The following is a 14,568-nucleotide window of genomic DNA, read 5'->3' on the forward strand; positions in this document are numbered from 1 at the left end:
AGGAAACTGGTTGCTGCTTCAGGTTTAAGATGTAACTTGTGGCATTATTCTAATACTCTAACTCATAAGCCCCCACCGATGTATTTCCCATTAACAAGTGACCCATAGATACAATCACCTTTTAGCAAAGACATTTGCTATAATGGCATAGAAATAATAGTAGTTACAAAGCATTGCTTCTAGAAAGTTAGGGCATAGTTTTCCACGAATGCACTCAATTTCCATGAAAGGAATGGGCTTCAATCTAGAGTACAGTGTTTGCAAGGTACACATGTTGGATACATGTGTTGCAAAGGCAACTCACAACTCCTGGTACTATACAGCATGAAAAATCTTGCCCTTTTTTTAAGGTCATCATTCAGCTCCCCTTAAGCACAGCATCTCTATTGGATGGACTGCTCATCTAGGCTCCCAAGGTCTGTTCCTTTTTACAGCTTGATTTTTATGTCGGGACTAGCTCCTTGATGCTTTTTCCTTCCTTGGGTAACTATCTCTCTGTATTATTAGTAACTGTATGGCATATGCATCTCTCTTCTATATTGAATAAAATGTCTCCTACAATTGAATAGTTCCTTTCAAAGATACACAAGCCAATTGGGGTGAAAAAGAAAAGCAATTCTTATGAAATTTTACTTAATAGGTAGTTCCCTCCTTGCAATGTCTCCAACTTTCAACTTCCTGGATTCAATAGCTCCCTCTGGGCAAGTAGCTACTAGATGCCATGCCTGATGGGAAACTTGGGGGACAGAGTTGGGGAGGGATTCCCTCCTCCCCCTCCTGCAGGATCTATGCTTCACAACACTTTCAAGATTTGAATGCCTTCTCCTCTCTAGTGTTTAAAGAGCAAAGCTCTTGGGGGTCCAGCTAATTTATTTACTCAGCCAATCACATCACTTTCTTTAATTCATCAGAGGAAAGTTTTTTTTAATACCATCACATTTGCATCTCTACAGCAAGTTTATTACTTCATTAATACATTGTGACTACATACATTATGGGTCTTCTGTGACTATGCCAGCTAAATTCTGTGTATGTGGGGGAATCATATTCACCCTCCCTTATTCAAGTACAAATAAGGCCATGGGGGTTACTTTCAGCTTATAACTGCTAAGCAGAACACTGAAGAAATTACTAAATGATCAATATTAGAAAACTCTAAAAAAAGATTTTTGGGTAAAATTAAAAATGAAAAGATCAAAAAGTATCTTCAATGTACCTTTAGGGAGTCTGGTGGGGGGAGCATTTCTTGCCCAGGCATATAAAATATTGACTTTGTCTGAGCAGGTTCCTTCATCACAATCCCTGAAACAAAGAAATGGTAAGGAAAAAAATGAGAGTTAAATCAATGAAAACACAAATTTCTCCACATTCTAACCAACTGGGGGAAAATGGATTAAATATGAGGTAGAATACGTCACCTAATCTGCTACTGTACCAACTTACCTGTTTCTTCAAGACTGACTTCCATTCAGTATTCAAGATTTCAAAAATACTTTTGCAAAACCTTTTTGTCAGAGAACACAGTATAATGTTAATGAGAATTTTGAGGCCGAAGATAGAATAATTGAAAACTGTATTCCTATTTATATTCTATGTCTGTTGAATTTATTATAAAAATGTTAGTTAAAAATAGAATTTGTGGTGAGTTTATATACACAGAAAATATTACACAACAATCTATGCAAAGAGGTAATTGTTTATAGTTAATAGTGGGTGAATAAGAATTATCTTTCTGGGAAGTGACTCTAAGTATAAGCCAACAATATATTAAAAAGAAAACTAGATTTTTTTGAGGTGGTAAACAGTGTCAGTACAAGAAGAAAAATGCAAAAAAAGCCTAAAATGTTTTAGTTTGAGAAAAGATGGGCACTAGAAGAGATCTAGCTTGTCACGTCTGATACAACTTTGTGTCCCAGAGAGTACCTCATCATAGTAACTTGCCTCTGGTAGGCAGCAAAGAGATATTTATTGACTGAAAAAAATGAATGTGCATCACAAGTACAAAGGAGAGGATAATTCAGTAGTTTACTTGGTCTGAGCCAGGAGAAGAAGATAAAGAGAAGAATTTCAGACTAAGAGATTGCCATAAAATTTGTCTTGAAAGTGGGATAAAGTTGAGTGCTGTAACTACTCTATGTGCCTGTAAGTACCATCCTGTGCATAATTCATACCTACATATATCCTCATTTCTATAGTAACAACATTTTTCTTCTACTAGCAAGTATATAAAGATACTTGATTTAGGAAAAACTCGTTCTCATCATCACAAATTCTAAGGTAATGCAGGAGTGTATTTAGATACTTCTTCATTAATTACTAAATTTCAATATCTCTCTCAGGTTCAGAGCCCTTACCACAGTTCATTAAATATTATTTATTTAATAAGCTGGAGAAAACTATTTCCCCACAAGTAGCTGCTCAAATCTCTCTATATGTCAAAATCCCCAATCTCACAGGATTAAATGAATATCAGAGTTCCTGGGTATGCAAATTTAATCAATAATAAAACAAAAGCATAAATGATGGCTGAAATATTTTAGTCATGAGAAAGATCACATCCAAAATAATTTTTAACCAGAAGCAGATGGCTTGTCTTTGATTCTGGAAATTACAAGTCCATCATTCTGTTCACTCTAGATACTGATTAAAATCTCTCAAGAATCCTCTTCATATTTCTCCCCAAGATAACAGGTAAATTCAGTCTTCCAGAAAATAACTTATTCTAGTGCTTTTGCTTTGTCATGTCTTCAGCCATCATAGATGACGACCTCTCTAGAATGTAATGTAAATGACCACTTCTCCCAGATTCTTCATAGAATTCCCTTTAGAATTATTTTCATTAAAAAATGTTAAAAACAGTTGTCCTAATAACATTTTTTCCCTTTATCCTTTCTCTGTCTTCTTCAATTTTCTCTCAAGCAACACCATTTATTTTTTCTCCTTTATCTTTCAGATACCATCTGCTGAATCCTCAATGTTCTCCTCAAAACTCCAGAGACAGTAACTAAAGTTTCCTTAGGAGAAGGAATTGCAGCTGAGAAAAGGAGAGATATGGGCTGAGAATATTTTTATCTTGAAGCATTTGGAGAGGAGGGTTATAATTCACAAAGGGGAAGGGCTGGTCATAACCACAGCAAAGTATCCCAAGTCCTAGTAGTGAACATGAAGACAGAAAACCAATTTTGCTCTCCCCTGCACATCTCCTATTAAATCAACAAACACTGCCGTAGGAAAACAAAACAAAACATTTTGAAGAAACTGAAAATTTGTAAATTAGACAGCATGTTAATTTGATTTTCAAGAAACTAAAGGCAAAAGATTTAGAATTCTAGTTTTGACGCTGTAAGAAGTCTATGAATATCTGAAAGTAGATTTACTGCGTGGTCACTTAATTAGGCAATGGGGAATTATGAACTGTGGGGAACAGGAGGTATGGTGGGATATCTCTTGCTTCACCCCACTTCCATAATTTAGTGCTGAAAAATTGAAGTTGATTTCTAGAACTGATCTTCCTCGCAGGTGAAGCAGTATCTATAAGTATGTTAGTTATTGGGGACAGGGGGGCTAAATTTATTCATTTAGGGGTGTCATCTGGATAGATTGCTTCTCCAAAATGTAAGTGCTGGTCTTACAACCCTCAAGTCAACCCATTCTTTCTTTATTTTGCATAAATCTTTTTCTTCTTTCAAGGCAAATCTTGTGCCACCTACTTCATGATGCTTTCCTTTATCCTACCAGCTAAAAGTAATTTCCTCTCCCTAAAATTTTGCATAAATGCTTTGTCTAGGTTTGTTCTTTATCCTTATTTATACATGTTACACCCCTCATCTAATCCACTTCCTAATAGAATGTAAGCTCAATGAGCTTTATCCTTTGATTTATTTATCCTTTTTTAGTGCCTTGCACAATGCTTTTTACATAAGTAGTTAATAAATTGTCTTTGAACTGAATGCTGTTTTGTATCGTTTTGGGGAGAAATCCATATTTACATAATTCATTTCATTTAGTCATTAATTCATAGTGAGGTATAATCATATTGGAGAAAGGTGAATTCATGGCATTCAGCTCAGCAATGTGAGAACCCTGTTTCACTTTTATTTCACTTTTTATTGATCTGAATCTGGGTGGAATGCAGAAATGTATAACTATATAATTTGCACATCCCACCCCACTTTTATTAGAATGCTCCCTTCTTTTACCTAAGTAAAAGTGGGCTCTAACTTGGTTTAGGTGAACAGATTGCAAGTGAAAATTTTTTAACAATTCTTATCACCAAAAAACTTATGGCATTAACTTTTTCTACCTTGAAATAAAAAAAAAGTATGTGCATGAAATTTACAAGAAAATGAGGATGATGTAATGGAAATGAGAGAGGAGACTAAAAGAAATACACTGACCCTCTTCATTCCTCGCTAGGCGTTAATCCTGATGCTTGGAATTTCTTTACACTCTACAGAAACATGCCAACCTGGGACTTCTCACACTGGAAGAGCCTTCCAGAAGTCCTTGTTTCTGATTGTTTGCCTCCCAGTCTTCATTCTTCTTGGGAACTCTTGATTTTTTAGATTTTCCCTACCATACTACAAATACTTCTTCACCCTGGAAATTCACTCTACCCCCAGACTTCTTGTCCTGGAGGTACCCTGAACTTTGCCCTTATATATGTACTTTCCTCTTCATTCCCTTCTCAGCTCCCTTTTCTGTGTGCTCTTCCCTTTCTAAAATGTAAGTTCCTGTAGGGACTATCTATAGTTCTACTTGTATCCATATTCTCAGAACTTATCACAGTCTGGCATGAGGCAAGTACTTGTTGATTTGACTTGACTTTCTAATTTCCCTTATCTTATTTTCAAGAGGATTCATGTTTGTGGGGAAACTCAGCGTATGTGATATAAACAGATGTTTATGGTAAGGATAGAGACATAAGCATTATTCTTGTAAAAATTTTTATTTGTAATATAATTGATTTATAATCATTTATAATGCTAATTGTCCCAGTAAATGTAAACCTGATATAGCGTTCAGCCTTAAAGATTTATAATGTTATTGCTTAAGTACGAATTATTTATTTTACCAAATAATTTTATTTGCCCTAACTTGGTACCAAGGGAATCACTGTAGAATTAATTCATTTAAATAGTCAGCCCTTCTGAGTGCCTTTAAAAGATGATTACATCTATAAAATTTCTATTTGCACATCACCTGTCATATAACCTTCATTAAAATGATATATTCTTACAGAAATAGTAAGTATGCAACCCACTTCCCCATGTGGATGTTTCTGGAATCTGTTTCCAGGTATGTGTAAGGGAGGATCCTGCTTGTAAAGGTATTTTTCCTGTCTTCTCATTGTGTGGTAAAAACACAGACGATTTGGTTGGCTGCTCAGTCAGAATGGAATGTGTATACAAAAGGCTCCAATGACATACATAATCTCTTTCCCTTTTTCCTGGCATTGAGCAAGGCAATTATTTCAGTAAGCCTCTGGAGTGTGCCAGCATTCCATTCTTTCCATGGAAGCTGACATGAAGCTATAAACACATGGAATGGCTGTTTGTCTTTGTCTTTTCATTATTTTTTTCTTGTTCTTAGGTGAATGGATGTTAGAGATGGAAAAGACTAGGTCACAACATTGTGAGCTCTGAGAAGGGCAGAAGAGCTCCAGAGGACCAGAAAGTGGAGTCCATACCAGGGTCTCCCAGCAGACCAGGCTTAGTGACAAGAAGTCCATGAGACAATCTGACAGCAGAGATGGCAAGCAATGAAACAACTTATCCATGACTACCTAGTATTTGGAAGTTAACTTGGTGGAGTGAATAATTTGTTTTAACTGCTTTAAGTTTGAGACCATTCTCTGAGGTGGTAGAGTGGAAAGTTCACCCTGGTTTGAGGGAGCAGGTGTGGGTACTTCGGTTCTTTCTATATATTTTCATCAAATATACTTTTATATAGTAAATTCATGTTAATTTGGTCAAATTAACATTGGGGTACCAATTACTAGGTCAATCAGTAATACAGTGGAAATATTAACCATAACTGTTGATTGATATGGAGGAGAACAAAATGGAAACCCAAGCTTAGGAAGATACTTCCACCCCTCAAAGAGACCCTAGAACTCTGAGGGGGAGAGATGTAGCTAGCTGCCCTCGGGGGACCCTTCTTGCTAGTATGAATGATAAGGATCCTCAGAGTCCATATGAAGAGGTAAATTAAAAACTGACAATGATTTAAACAAAGAATGAAATATTCAGATTAGGTTTTACTCTTAATGATTTTTGGTACAGTATTCATGTCAGTCATTTTAACATACATGAATAAGCTGCTTCTCCTCTAGCAAAAAGTTTATCAAGTAGGTGAAGAAAACAGCACAAGAAACAGCGAATACTCCGTAACTTATCATAATGGTCTCTGAGAATATTAAAATCTTTCATGTCAGCACACATAAATTCGAAATCAGCAAGAAATTTTCTTAATGAGTATGCTAAACAGCAATACATAATATTTATGGAGTTTATGTAAAATGGCTTTGAATGGTATTCCCTGTGATTCAATACATTCTCTAATTTATTTCCTTTCTGAAATTTGGGTTCATACATAGACATCCTTTTCCTTGTAGACTTTTCAATGTGCTGGATCTTGCATCATAACCATTAAAATTTCTGATAAGTTTTGATGTGTCCAACTTAACATTATCATCCAATATCAGTGCCAATATAGAAGAGTTTGCTTTAGGATCAAGTAATGCCATTCTAGCAGAATGAGAACTCCATCTGTCTCACTGATACTTTATTTCTTTTTAGCTGGATACTGGAGAAGGAAATGTGAGGTAATACCTTGGATATCTGACCTCATTTCTATAATTTTAATGATTAAAACTAAACTTGCCATAGCAATACTCTTTATTTGACTAGGTTGAAGCAAGTCCATTTTAAACATCCTTCATTCAGATTCATTGCCATAAGATGTGCCCAGGAACACTGAAAACGCATAATCTATTATCTAGGTACCATTTGCATGTCCCAGCCAAGGCCTCACACCAATGTGTTTTCAGCTTTCCAGGTTGGCTGTTTGCTGACCTGTGAAATCCAATTGGTAAGCCACATGGTCCCTTGCATATCTTTTGGTTCAGTTTCTATCTAGGTCTGGATGAATTTGTGATCAAGGACATTTTCAAAACCTTCCCAGCATCTCAGCACCAGAACTTGCAAGCACTGTTTGTCCACCCTCTGCCCCTTTTAAATCAAAGCTCACTTCTAGGTCAATCGGCTTACATAGACGCTGAAGCTGCTTCATCTATTTTTTTAATGAAGCTCAAAAACTGTATGCAATTATTCATAAAACAGCAATTGTGTGAGGGATTTAACATCTATCTTCATTTTCTTTTGGGCAGGAAGGAACCCATGGGGGCTGCTTGGGGACACATCTGACCTGAATAGAGAATTACAGGTATCTGGAAACCAGAGAGTTCCTGACAAGACAACTATGCAAGGTCATTTTTCCTTCTATAAGTTGGCTGTAAAAAGGAGATCTTAAAATATTTAATATAAAACATGCAAATCAGCAACTTTCTCATAATTCACTGTCAGGAATAACATATCTATGATGAAGGATCAGTAAGATGTGTGACCTGTGAGACAAACAAAGTCCTACAATATGTTGTGCCAAGTATGTAAAAGGCTTGGGATGCTGGAATGTGACCAGAAAGAGAAACACTTTCTCTTTCATTTTATACTATAATAGCTAAAGAAACAAATTGTCAGGTGTGATGAACTTTGTATCTAAATATCATGAGTTTGTTGAGATACTTAAATTTAAATGTCTGAGCTTTCAGAAAATTTTTCAAAGCTTCAGGAACGATCATAATATCCAAGTGTGGAAGATCTAGGTCCAATTGTTGATTAAATAAACTCAGTCCTACCTCTAAGAAGGAAGAGAAGTTAGTGAGTAGAAAACACCAGAATGAAAAATAACAAACAATGATGGTTGAGTAATAAACAATATGAAATATAAATAAGACTTGTCTATAAATAACAACTTGATTTGCTAGTCACTTACATTCTCGAGTGGTGGTTTACACAAATGCTCCTGAATTTTAATGCGTTAAGTATTACCAAATGATTAAATACAAATAAATTCTAATAGTTTTACCTGATACTCGGACAGAGTTCCCTTTTATCTGGCTTCAAAGTTCATATAATTCATTCAATTTCATTTTTCATTTTATTGTATTATTAACAGTACTCAGGGATGGAGGAGGAACAAGAATGGGGATTTTCAGGATGGAATTTATGAATTTCTCTGAATTTTGGCATCAAAGTCTCTCACAAAAGAAAGCTCATTTGCTGATTTGTGAGGGGAAGCTGGGAAGAGATACTACATACCCCTGCCATCTTGTTATGATACCCATTGAAACAATGTAAATTATTCTGAAATAAGACATCTATAGATACATAGAAGACACTGCAAGATATATACATGGAACGACATTTAGAAAGCCAAAGTTGTACTATGATGATTGGCACATCCTGTATTGTCTTGGAATTTCTGCATCCAATTTTAAATATGAATATTGGAGGGGTAGATTTCCTTCTTTTGATCTTATTTATGCATTGATTTATTTGTTGCAAAGGAGTAGTACTTTCAAAATTTAATTTTATAGTTAGAATAGTTGTATTTTTCAAGGTATTTTAAAGAGGGAAGGATACCAAAAAGTTGGGGGAAGGGAGGGGAGGTGAGAATCTGACCTTACTATTACCACAAAATAAAAAATAGAAACAACTATCAATCTATATCCTTACTTTCCTTATATCCACAAAACTTTATGCAAATAATCTACACATGCATTGAAGGCATCCTTGATGAAAGGAAGAGAAGGGAAGACCATTCAAAATGATATTCTGTGGTGGGACACATCTTGATATTCACACAACTGACTGAAAGGTGTAGAGAACACAAGATCCCAATGACCTCACTTATTGACTGTAAAAAAGTATTTGACTTGTTAGAGTAAAACAACACTTCAAAGGGTCTACCATTCTTTAGCACTTCAAATGGATCTGTTGTCTCGCAATTACACAAATTATCTCCAAGGATGTAGATCTCAACCCATCCATTCCTCCTTACGTTGTACAGCTTTTATCTACGTCCTTCCATAAATATGATACAGAGGTCCACCCAGTGGGCTGAGAGGGCTACTTCATATGTTCTTTAATTTGTGTGAATGTCAGGGGAGCACTGTAACAGCAAGCACCCTACCATACCCAAGATGACCTAGTGTTAGTACAGGGTCTTGGATCTGCTTTTACTAAAGGAAAGCAACTTTTAAGGGGTCAACCATCTTACTTTAATCAAGCATATATATCATTCACTTAGTTCAGGGGGAAAAGTCAGTACCCTGAACTTCAGAAATTACAAGCAGAAATTACAAACAGAGAAAATAGCATGAAGACCAACGGACTGACCATAAGCAAGACATATATCACAGATGAACAGACAGATCCAACTGTCTGACCATTAGATACATGCATAGTTACCAGAGAGAGAAGCACTAACACCTGAGTTTTCAAAGCCAGGAGGCTCTTTAATGTCTACGCAGAGTCTCATCTGGCCAAATCATATGAATGCTCTGCCAATGAGTTAGCCCCAACAAAACCTCACTTCAGAGTAAAGGCATCACAATCCACGTGCTTCAGTCCCAAAAGGTGTGAAAACCTTCTAGCAAGCAGGCCTCCCCTAAGCAAGCTTCTCTTAAAGAGCTCCATGTGAAGCCTATTAATAGGCTGAGAAGATCTTAAATTCCATTAACATTACAAGGATCACTCACTATCTGAACAGGATATTGATTTTCAGTCCTTACATTTCTCTGATGCCACCCTTTTTTTTTTTTTTTTACCACTTTGGCATAATTCTTCATTTGTAATGTATTGTAGACTATCAGAATTACCATGCACCTCTCCATTGTCCTTTTATGAACCTTAATTCCAATTCTTCAGTGATAATAATATTTTGCACACTACATAACAAAAACTAGTGTTAAGAAAGAAGCCTTTGTTTCAGGGAGAAACTAGGGATCATTAAAAACTGCAGTTCCTCAAATTCAATGCAAACTACCCTCCCTTTCCTCCTCCTGTTAATTTCTAGTGTTGATGGAAGCTCTAGAGGTTGTCCATCAACATGCTACATTGGCCCATAGATATTCTGAATCCCTTTGTTTTTTCCTAAGTGCATAGTTTATAGGGCGAACTGTCTTGAGTGATAAGAGAAATTATTATTAATAACCGATGATTTGGAAAGATCCAGAGTTCCCACTTTTTCTAAAGTCCTCATTTAAAAAACTCAGTCTCTGAAAGCTAAACTAACTTTTCTCCTCTATCAGGCCCACTCAGCCCTACAAGGAATCTCTAATCTTAGGTGAATTCCACTCAATCAAGTTTGAGTGGAGGTAGACTCTTTTTCTAGATTGTCCAAGGTTGAGGGTGATCTGGTCATGGGGACATTCTTTCTGCCCAAGAGTGACACGATGTCATTCTCAGCCCCTCACTGTAATATTCTTTCTCTCTCATTACTTGTTAGCCAATTAGTGTTGACTGCCACCCTCTGGAACACCCACTTTTCCAAGGACATGTAAGCCATGAGCCTGCTGCCATAAGGATCTTTGGCATTCAAGAGTACCACTGACCTCTTTTATTAAAATGCTAGCATTATGAATAAAATGACAACCCAGAAATTGTCTGTCAAACTTTTTAAATGCCACAGTGATGATGAAATCTCAGGAAGCTCTGCAATTTTTTGCAGTTTGCACCACCAGTACAATATTTCACAAAAAGAAAAACAAATGAACTACCTTGTCATCCATACTATTTTGCCTTGGATGCTACATCTTAGCATCCATGATACTATGACAGTGGCAGACATCTTTGATGGGCATGTCTCTCTGACTTACACCTTGCTTGACTTTAATAATTTGTTGAGCAAAGTTGCATCTGTCATATACTTCAAGCTGCCATGTATGATATTAACATATGCATGGAAGATACCATGTTGGAGGAGGGCTCTTGAAGTGGAATAGTATTTTTCTGAATAAGTTTTTTTTTTTATAATTGCAAAAATAATAAGCATAGTAGTCTTGCATTCTCTTTTATGATATGATTATGTATATGATTATATGATTGTGTAGCTTCTGGCACAGACTTTCTGTACTATACTTGATTGATTATAGATGCTTTTTATATCCTTGTTTTTAGGAATATTTCCACTTATAATCAAAGTAAAAAAGTGCTAGCAAAAATTTTGTTATTAAACAACACTTTCCATATCTCTTCCACTTTTTGTTACCAAGCCTGTTCATCAACTGCTTATTAGACATTTCAGACTAAATGTCTCATTGAACTCATTATATCCAAGAGAGAAGTCATCATATTTCTCCTCCCCCAATCTAGCCCTTTTGCAAACTTCCAAATTACTGTGATGCCACCAGTGGTGTTCTATTTCCAACCCTTCAGGTTTCCAACTTTGGTGTCATCTTTGTCTCATTCATCTCAAACATCCAATCAGTTATCAACTTACACGATGTTCTCCATGCTCTCTACAATCCAGCCATGCTGGAATACTACTTGCTCTTTCCTAGACGGTATTCCATCTTCTATCTTCATACCTTTGTTACATCCAGAGGCTAGAATATTATCCTGTCACACCTCACCTTTCTCATAAAGCCCTTCCTGGTTGCCTCTAGCTGCTAGTGCCTTCCCCTTCAAGTTTTCATATACTTGAGTTCTACATCAGACATGTTATCTCTTCAACTAGAATTTAAGTTCCTTGAGGACAGTGGTTGTTTTACTTTGGTCACTGTGCCTAGGGTGCAGTAAGCACTAATAACTGCTTATTGAGTAACCAATTTGTCATCTTTGTTCCAGTTTCATCCTTAAATGTCGGAGTGGTGGCTTTGCTTACCAAGTTTTCTTCAAACTTGTTTCTTTTTGTTTTGTGAGTCAATACTGCTCACATCATCTTCCACTATTATTTTTCTCTAAGATTTTAAAACATGAATTTATATTCTAAACCTGTATTCTCTTTATCTGCCAAATTCATGTCCTTGGGAAGCTGATCAAGGCTGAGTTTTTTATGCTTTCTTGGTCTCTTTGTTACAGAATTTGATTTATAACAGTTAAATTTCTGTATGAAATTGTTAGACTCAGTTTAAATGCTCCTTCTTCTATCTATTTCACATGTTCCATCTTTAATAATTTGTTTAAATTGGAGAGGTGGGAGTTGTGCTAATTATACCTTGTATCTTTAACTCAGTTTAATCTTTTTTCTAGGTTTTAAAAATTAATTCTGATTTTCTTTCTAATAAGTTGGTGGTTAGAGTATACCTAGTCAGATGATTTCAGAGATAATTCCAGGAATTTCTGCAATACATTTACACATAAGAAGTAAGAAAGGGATGATGAATCAGAAAGGAGCCTGAGAAGGTACACTGAGACAGATAAGAGAACCAAGATAGAGAAATGTTATGGAAACCCAGGAAAGAGAAAATATTCATGAAGAAAGAGTGGATAACAATGTTGAATGGTGCAGAAAAAATTTGATGATGTGAACTGATTAAAGATTATCGGGAGGAGAGAGTAAGCATTTTATATAGCTTCTACTATGTGCCAGACACTGTATACCCTTTACAAATGTTATATCTTTGCTACTCACAATAACCTATCCTCATCTTACAGGTGAGGAAACTGAGGCAGATAGAGGCTAAATGACTTTCCCAGGGCCCTGCGGCTAGTTTATGTTTGAGGCCATGTTTGAAGTTGGGTCTTCCTGACTGCAGGCCCAGTGTGCATTGTACCACCCATTGTACCACCTACTTAGCTCCTCTTTTCTCTCTCCTCACAGTAGAAAGATATACTGGGTCCTTCAGCTTTGTAGGGAGTAACCTCATGGATAACGTCACATATCTATCAAAGTAAATAGGACTTGGCAGAATCAGCTACTTATTAAATGAGTGTCCATTATTAAATGACCAACCCACTATCATGGATAGAATACATTTCATAACAGGGTTTTTATTGGAGAAATTTAAAACTGAAAGTCAATCTCCACATTAAATTAAATGGAGCACTGGGAAAACAAAATAAGGAAAGGACAGTAGAAGTAACTCATATTTATATAACAAGTAAAGGTTTGCAAATCACTTTCAGCAAAACAGTCTTGTTTTATGAATTATCGTATTATTGCCATTTTGCAGATGAAAAAACTGAGACTCAGAAAAGTTAGAGGGATGACTTGTCCATAACTAGCGTCATAATTAGAATCTGAAACCAGGTTCCTATCATCTTCAGTGTTCTTTCTACTATCAAATGCTACTTTCAGGTTCTTTGAAGCAATTTTCACTAAATAACTGGCATCTGACTGGACTTTTTGGGGGGAGCAGTTCTTAATATGTCGTGTTATGGAGTTTTGTTTTTGTTTTCACAGACTCAGAGAATAATAAAATTCTCAAGTTGGAAGAGCCTTCAGCGGCCATCCAGTCTAACACATATTACCAACACATGGCCAGCTCGTCGTTATATAATCTCTACTTGAGAGCTCCCAAGGAGAGGAGCACTATCTCTCAAAGCCGTCCATTCCACTGCGAGATATCTCTAATTATTAGGAAGCTATTTCTTATATTTTCACCTACATTTGCCTCTGTAGTTCCTTTCTGGTTCTAGCCTTCATATGACCAAACAGAAGAAGTTTGTTTGGCCACAGAGATACAACTCTGTTCCACATGACAGCCTTTTAAATGCCTGATAATAAATATCCCACCCCCTCCTTTCCCTAAGGGTGCTCTCCTCTAAACATGTTTCTCTATCTATGATTCCATATCATGACTTAAGGTCCTTCAGACATTCTATTTTCATCCTTTGGACATTCTCTAGGCTTTGGATACAACTCTTTAGGTATGGTTTTCCCTAGTGCATGGTTGACTGAGGTGATCACATCCTCATTCCTGGATGCCATGCCTTTCTTCATACAGCTCCAGATAGCATTCATTGAACAATCACATTTATTCAACTTGTCATCTGCAAAGTGCTGACTATGCTGTCTAGTCATGTCTCCCCCTTCTTGCCCTTCTGAAGATGATTTTTGAACCCAAATATAAGACTTGACATTTACCCTTATTAAAGTACATCATATTAAATTGGAGTAACAAAGAATAAGCATTTATTAAATGCCTGCTAAATGCCAGACACTATACTGTGTTTAAAAAAAATCTCATTTAATCTTTACAACTACCCTGCCACGTGCTATTATTATCCCCATTTTACAATTGGGAAAACAGAAACTAAATGACTTATCCAGGGTCACAAAGCTAGTGAGTGTCTGAGACCAAATTTGAAGTCATTACTTCTTGACATCAGACATAGCTTGTGAGGACCTTTCTGCATTGAGTCGGTCACCTCCTGTGTTAGCTGTTACTTTCAGTTATTTTATCATCTGCAAATCTGATAAGAATTGCATCCATGCCTTTGTTCAAGTTATTGATAAAAATGTCAGTGCAGTTCTAGGCATAGATCCCTTAACTACACT

At 36.3% G+C, this 14,568-nt stretch overlaps 1 protein-coding gene across 8 annotated transcripts in view; it reads right to left on the reverse strand.

Moving 5' to 3' along the window:
* The window catches only part of PAM (peptidylglycine alpha-amidating monooxygenase), a 384,053-nt gene that overhangs the window by 147,039 nt on the left and 222,446 nt on the right, over positions 1-14,568 (reverse strand). For all 8 annotated transcript variants that reach the window (XM_072597316.1, XM_072597321.1, XM_072597320.1 and 5 more), the window contains one exon: positions 1,217-1,302. In XM_072597316.1, coding sequence (XP_072453417.1) covers positions 1,217-1,302 — 86 coding nt within the window. The remainder of the gene's footprint in view (positions 1-1,216; positions 1,303-14,568) is intronic.

The sequence above is a fragment of the Notamacropus eugenii genome, chromosome 3 (assembly GCF_028372415.1).
Source record: "Notamacropus eugenii isolate mMacEug1 chromosome 3, mMacEug1.pri_v2, whole genome shotgun sequence".
NCBI lineage: Eukaryota > Metazoa > Chordata > Mammalia > Diprotodontia > Macropodidae > Notamacropus > Notamacropus eugenii.